The sequence below is a fragment of the Octodon degus genome, unplaced genomic scaffold (assembly GCF_000260255.1).
Source record: "Octodon degus isolate 3935 unplaced genomic scaffold, OctDeg1.0 scaffold00083, whole genome shotgun sequence".
In the NCBI taxonomy this organism is placed as follows: Eukaryota; Metazoa; Chordata; class Mammalia; order Rodentia; family Octodontidae; genus Octodon; species Octodon degus.
This window is the reverse complement of record NW_004524659.1, coordinates 420863-428464: the sequence shown is the minus strand read 5'-3', so window position 1 is coordinate 428464 and position 7602 is coordinate 420863. Positions and strand designations below refer to the sequence as shown.

The 7602-nt window shown below is 42.2% G+C and overlaps 1 protein-coding gene across 1 annotated transcript in view; it reads right to left on the bottom strand.

Moving 5' to 3' along the window:
- Window positions 1-7602, bottom strand: part of Fcrl1 (Fc receptor like 1) — a 20063-nt gene that overhangs the window by 6401 nt on the left and 6060 nt on the right. Inside the window, exons 2-5 of the mRNA XM_023721439.1 lie at window positions 2632-2916; window positions 1472-1759; window positions 1055-1333; window positions 189-308 (exon numbers count right to left, since the gene is read on the bottom strand). Coding sequence (XP_023577207.1) covers window positions 189-308; window positions 1055-1333; window positions 1472-1759; window positions 2632-2916 — 972 coding nt within the window. The remainder of the gene's footprint in view (window positions 1-188; window positions 309-1054; window positions 1334-1471; window positions 1760-2631; window positions 2917-7602) is intronic.

Below are 7602 nucleotides of genomic sequence, written 5' to 3'. Positions count from 1 at the left end.
GTGTATTATTTGTTGAAACTGTACTTCCAATTTGATTTGAAACTGTCTCATTGCTATCTGTTTATCAATAAAACTTTGAAAAAAATAAATAATAAGGATGAAAAAAAAAGATACACAGCGCAAATCCAGTGTATTTCAGTGAAATCGAAGGTCATGGTAACAAAATACCAATCTCTGTAAATACTGACCTGCTCTTCTCTTGAGCCAGTAGCCAAGTAGCAGGGCCATAAAAATGATGGAACCAAAGCTGCCTAGCAGCCCTTCTATGCTTCCTGAAGTAAGATGATAGCTTCTGTTCCCATCAGGCACTGAGGGGAGAGACCTGTGTGTGAGTTTTGAGGGAGAGATTGGGGTCTGAGAGCAGACATCCTGGGTCTGGGCTGTGCCCAGAGTGTGCTTTCTTGGGAGAGATTTACAACACATTTTTGCTTGTACCTGGGAATAATTCTTTATCAAGAATTCAAATTATGGATTCAAACTCAATGACTATACAAAATACCAAAATAAGACAAGCAAGAATAACAGCAGGACTACCCATTACCAAACCTAATAAAGTGCCAAAAAAGTGGCTTCTAGTCCTAGAATTATTTTATAATATAATAATGAGAAAGAAAAGAATATATATATATATATATATAATGAGAAAATTATAGCTTGAATGAAGGTCTTGATAACAAATCTTGCTACATTCTGAATTCATTCAAATCAGGATTCAACAACACTATGTCTTATATTTGAAATTATGAATAATGAGTATTTGGAAAGGTACTTTGACAGATAGAAAGTAATAGAAGAAGTGGGTGGACAATTTTCTGTTTAGCTCAGAGCATTTACCGTAATGCAGGGATTTACTTATACAGCTAAGGACTTATAGCTTCATCACATTGGTGATGGAGACAGGTACTGAGCGCCCCAATCCTCTATGCCCCTCACATGTACAGCCCATGACAGCACCATATATAGAAGCCCATCTTTGGTTGCATCAAAGATTCAGAGAGCTTCTTGCAAGAAGCTGGGAAGAGACCAAGACAGTCCCACATAGCTTGAGCTATACCTGTGACATTGAGTGTTACAACTTCACTGCGCTGGGCACTCTGGCCATTGTCAGCCTCACAGAAGTAGTTTCCAGAATGTTCTGAAGTTAAGGAGAGGTTGAAAGACACCCCTCCTCCAGAGGGGGCTGAGCTGTTCCTCAGGATGGCATCCTCATGGTAAAGCTGGTACAGGATCGGGGGAGAACCTCTCAGGGCCTCACAGTGAAGCTCCACCATATCCCCCACCACAGGCTGGGCCCTGGGGGCCCTAAGGGTAAGGACAGGATGGGACACTGGACCTGGGAAAACAGTGGGCTATCAGAAAGGTGTCTCTGAGGATACAGTAGACCCACAGTCCTTGCTTGCCCTCAGAACTTCCTCCAGGTAGCCTTGTGCAAAGTGGAAGTGCTGCCCATGCTGGGGGCAGTGGAACTTACTTCTGATGGTGATGCTGATCAACCCACTGAGGATGGGGCCATGGCCATTGTCTGCTGCACAGTAGTATTGTTCAGCATCCCTCTGCTGCACCGAAGTGATCTCAAATTCTGCTCTCAGTGAACGCTCGGTCTTTGTTTCAAGGTTTAGACCCAGAGCACCTCTGTACCAGGAAAAGGTGATATCTCCAGTGCCACTAGCAACTGAACAAATTAGGACTAGCTTGTCTCCCTCCATCACCCATCTTCCTGGGGGCTGGCTCTCCAAGCTCACATCGGAGACATGGACTCCTGGAGGAACACAAGATCATGTGGGCTTCCTCTGAATAAGGAAAGTTTTAAGGACAAGGAGGAAGTATGATGTCCCGAAGGCGAAGGCTGCTCAAAAGTCAATGATTTTTATAACCTAAGTTGGGAGGGGGCTCTGCTGAGTTAGAATCAGGTTTGGTATGACTGCTGAGCACAGGATAAGAAAGGCACATCATAATAGCACAGAGAATACAGCATCACCCTTTTCCTTAGACAACATGACTCCCATTCCCCTGACTCTCAAACTTCCCATTTCAAGCATAATACTACAATGGTTTAGGTCTAAATTGGAAACCAAAGTGCCTGAGTATGAATATCGATTCCAACTCATACTTGATGTGTATGTTTCATCAAGTTACTTCTCTGAGGCTCAATTTCCCACCTATAAATGAAGTTAATTATAATTGTCTCTCACAATCAAGGGGCTCACTGAAACACATTTGTGACACACTCAGTGGCTCTTGGTGTGTATGAGCTGCTCAAGGTGTTTGCACTGGTGGACAGGGGTTTGGTTTCACCTGTGTTGAGTGTTTGGCAAATTTGAGATTGTCCAGTCTTCTGAGATTATCAAGCATTGGATCTTTATAGGAGATATCTAAAGTGTCAGCTTTGTCATGAAATAAGATAGTTCAAAATAATAAAGCATTCTTTCAAAATCAAGCCCATTCCATAAATGCTTCTCCAATACTTTGTTCCATACACTTCCTCAACAAAGCCATTCTTGCAAAGCTGAGCTTAAATCTGGGATCCCCGTCTCTAGATCTATTATTCAGGAAGGGCAGTAGATGTCGTGTTTTACTCTCCTCTCTCCAACTCCGACTCTGGAAAACAGCCCCTTGGATACTGATACTCACTCTGCACTTGTATCTGAGATGTCACACTCGTTTTTGTGATCCCAAGAGTCACCATCTCTACCTGGCACCAGTAGGACCCCGAGTCTTTGCTCCACACATTTGGGATCCACAGCTCTGGGGAGGTCCTGCAGCCTGACCCCAACATTTGGTCATCTCTGAAGAAGCAGAACTGTTTCTGGACATCTCGCTTCTGTGGAGGGAGCTGTATCTCACAGGTCAGGGTCATTGAGCTTCCCTCCAAGGGCTGGGAAGAGCTGATTCTCAGTACAGGACGTGGAAGTAGCTCTAGAGGAGATTGAACACAAAGTCAGTGAGGTTGAAAGTTTATGATGATAGGCATTTTGTATTTCCTGGTAGCTGGACACACCAAATACCACATGGTCCTTGGGTATCCCTTTGCTGTAAGCCTGCTCGTCCTGGTATGTCCTGTCTCTAGGCAGCAGCATTGACTTTAAGAGGCAACCCTTGCCTGGGACTTGCTCTTATTAAATAGTTTGACATTTCTATCCTTGAGAAAAAAAAAATCCCCTTTCTCAAAGCCAGTACAGGGATGTCAAAGGAGGCCAATAGAATCACATTAGAGATGGTGAAGCTTAAAATGTTATCAAAGCCAGTACTTCTCTTACATCCTTGTTGTAAGCCATATTGGCTATTTGCTTCATCTGTCTTCTCCCCAGATATCTCAGATCTGTTCTATCTCTTTCAAAGAGAACATGGGACCTGGAGAATCGATCAGCATGAAAATAACCCAAAGGGACTTGATCCTTTCTTTAATGACTGTTCTGTCTCCTCTATTGCATTTATATTGGAAGAATCAGGGTGCACTTGCCTGGCAAGGCCCTGGACTCACTGTCTGCAGAGCTCAAGTCTTGATGTAGAACATACACACACAGACTTCACTGGGATCCATTATGTAAGAAGGAAATTTAGTTCATATCTTAAGCCTCAGGGATGTAATTTTGGAGGCTTAGGTCTCTTCCTATAGTTGCAGGGGCCCATGAAATATTAAAAACCCTGATAGCACTGGCTCTTTGGGCATTTGTTTATCCAAACCTGAGAGTGTCTGACACTGGAAAAAATTTAACAATTTTCTTAAAACTAACTTCTTGCTTATTTGTTTTCTTGCTTTCCTTTTCTTTCTTTGTTTCCTTCTTTCATCAGATAGAAAACCAAGTGCTGTAGATTGCCAAGATGCAAATCCCAAGGCAGAATCTGAAATCTCCAAGCCTTGTTACTGGAAGGCTTTTCCCTGGACCTTCTATCCATGGCTGCTAAATTGTTTCCTTTCTCCCCAAGGCATAAAATTGTGCATTACTTTCTGTCCTTGGAAAACTGATTCCTAAAGGACTGATGAGCAGCCCAGCTTTGAAGCTGAGCAAAGGAATATTTTTTTTTAATATAGTCAGGCATATGTCACAGTCTTCTGACTGGCAGGGGAAGGGGTGGAGTAGGAAGCCATAAAGGCTAACTGCAAGAGTCTTGTTCACAGCCCTACAGTTCAGAGTTTGTTGTTGATAATTCTCAAGCAACCAAGATTTTTAAAAAACCTGAAAATTTTGTTTCCTTTCTTTGGTTTTGTGTTTCTGCTCAAGGTAGGATTGAGTATCTTATTGTTGTAGTAAAGAAGAGACCAAGCACAGGCCAGGCATGCCATGAATAGCAGACTAAGGGAGAAGGCTAAATTGTTTCTGATCTGTCTAGCTATACCAATTCCTGATCTTATGCTCTTGGGATGGCAAGAGAGTCCCAAGTAGTGGGAAAATCTCCTAGTCTCCTCCTCTGGGAAAAGAGACTTTGAACCAAGATCAGAACAGGGGAGTAAGTTTACAAAAATCAGAGCATGAGAGAAAATATATTCAGGTAACAGAACAGAGTAAAAATAGGCAGGAGGCTCAGAGAGTTGGGGCCTTCATGGCAGGAAACAGAGGCTCTGCTAACACGACTCCGCAGCATTCTTTGCCTTCCTTGTGCAAATGGCATTTCCCTTCCTACGCTGAATTTAGAAATGAGACTACTGGAGAAGATCACATTAAGATGCAGTGAACTGGCTTCAGTCAAATCACCCAGGGCCCAGGGTCATCACTAATGTGTGTACACCTTAGCATCAGTCACTAGATGTGACCTGGACAGGCAAAGGCTGCTGTGACAGTCATCCACAGGCTTCCCGTGCCAACCTGAATGGTAAAATACTCACAGACTGAGGAAGAAAGGGAAGATCAACTCACCAGCAGGTTCACAGGGTAGAGCTGGAAGAGAGAAACAGAGCTCAGGGCAGAGCAGTGTGTCCCACAGCCACACAGTTTAACTCTTCCCCAGAAGGCTTTCCCAAAAATAAGCTGCCCTTCCTCTGTACCTTCCCCGTTACTCCCCCTACTTTCCTCCTCTGCTTTCCCCTCCTTTCCTTCTTCCTATGTTCTTCCTTCCCACGTTATCTTCATCCTCTTCCTTCCTTCATCTCTTCTTTCTCTTTTCTTTTCCCACATTTCACCTCATCCACAGAGCATCTATCCCCCCCAAAAAAAATGGTTATTTTCATGATCATAAAGGAACTTCCAATAATTTTAGTCATCTGTGGCAAGGAAATGGTGCCTTCATCCTTGGTGGCTCAGCAGCTTCCTTGTCAAGATGCTTGTTTCCATCCATGCTTGCTCTTTTCTAAGGTTTTAATGATCCAACTCTCAACTTACAATCTCATTCAAGTAATAGAGTCAGGCAAAAAAGTGGGCAAGGGTCTCATGTCCAAGGCATGAGCTCCACAGTTTACCAGCTTTAAGTCAGAGGAAGTTTAGGTCCAAAGAAGGAGTGCACTTCTCTCCAAAGATTCTCTCCAAGTCCAAGTAGTGAACTATAAGATGGAATAGTGGTCCAAAAGGGAAAATTTTGAAGAAAAGGCAGCTTTTCAAGAGAGTGACAGAAAGCTGGATCTTTGCTCTTCCTCTTGCAAGCTGTGTGACCCTCAAAAAATACATTCCCTCTTTGTTTTAATCTCCTTTTCTGTAAAATGGAGACTGTTAGCTATGAACCCATGCAATTGACTAGACAAGGCATTCTGATGTGAGTAGATTTATTGGGTGCAACAAGCAGGCTGGCTGTCTAGCAGACCAAGACAGCAGCGAATAAAAGAGGGACAGGAGATTTTATAGGATCTTTTAGGGAGGGTGATCATGGGCCGGAACAGCTGAGGGAAAGCTAATCTTGGCAGAGCTACCCGGTCTGTGAGGGACCTTTAATGTTAACAAAGGAAAGTTTCTGTGGTTGCTTGCCCAGGTCAAAGTCAAGTGGACCTGTTCTGTGGTTTTGGGTTTGACTCTGCATCTGGCCAAGAGGGAGAGAATTTGGGGGCAGAAGGCCTGGGAAACCAAAAGCAAGAGTGTTTGAGGTAAGGGTGCTGGGAAACTTTGAATCCTGACTCTCAAAGACAATGTTATTAGAGACCTACTCAGAGATTCTGTGAGGATTAAACTGATTATATCCATAAAGTGCTCAGAATTATACCTGAGATTTGCTTAGCATCCAAACGATATTGTATAGTTATTATTATTATATTGTATGGTTATTATTATGTGCACTCTGAGATTCCTACTTTTTAAATTAAATGTCATCAAGTAATTGTTTTTTCAAATAGGAGGTGAGAATTAAAGGACCAGACATAGAAGTGATGTTTTGCTTTTCCACCCACACATAGACAGTTATGAGTACCTACCGTGCACCAGGCTTTGTGCAGAGCACAGCGCTACACAAGCAAATAGGGGCATCAGGCCTTGGTGTCAAGGAATTTACACTATAATGGCAGAAAGTCAACTTAAAAATTAAGCACAACCTATAATCTGAGAGAGTGAGTGGGGCTATACAAAACATAAAGCACAAAACATTTTTTCAGAACTAGGGATCACACCCACAGGTGTTCTATCACTAAGCTACATCCTTGACACTTTATTTATTTATCTTATTCTGACATAGGATCCCACTAAGTTTCTGTGGAGGGTCTCAAACTTGTGGTCTTCCCTTCTCAGCCTCCCTCAGTGCTGGGGTTGTAGATATGTGCCACGGAACCCAGCTAAAGTAGAAAATTAAGCTATAGGGTCTTAGATAGTTTTGACTATTTAGATAAATTCCAGTTAAGTAGAAATTGGAATTACTACCTGGATTAAATCAGACAGAAAGTTATTTGAATACTCAAGAAAGAGTATCTCTTAGGGCAGTAATAAGCTTCTCTCCTGGAGGGTTGGCAACCTAAGTGTGCAGAACAAAAATTAGAGGAAAAAAAGGGCTGGAAGGACAGCCAACATTTTGACCCTAGCCTTTGAAGGTCAATGAAGACTCAGGACACACGAGAACCTATATTGGTTTTTTTTGTTTATTTTTTTAATTTATTTTTTTTAAATTGGTAGGACAGTTTCAATAATTAACACACTGAATACATTCTTCTTAGTGGTTAATTGCTGTACAAGATGTGGACCTGACATCCTATTTACAAACACCATTAGAACAAATTATTCTACTCATTAAGAGAATGTAACTATATATCTATCCCAACCACTCTGAATACACAGATACAAAATGGACATTCATCTGTATACCCTTTTTTTTATAAGTTCTGTTATTTAAATATTATAGGTGTGTAAACTCAACAAAACATTCCAAAAGAGTCCAGCAGCCCACAATAGTATTGGGTCTTCTGCTTGACTGGCAATGTCACAAATTGATGACCTGAGTCCCCCAAAGCTCAATATAACAGCATGGCTTTACTTCTTATATTTCGTTTTTATACTTTTCTTCTGGATGGTTAAGACCAAGGTAAAGCAGGACCTACACAACAAGAGTTGTAACTTTTGGGTCTGATAAGGTCAGTGAAATCCCCTCAGGATTTATCCTGAGATCCTGTACCTCAGATTGCAGAACCTTTGTCAGTGTCAGCCATGTGGATGAGTCACAGCCATTGCTTGGCCAATGTGCTCTCTGTGAAAGCCT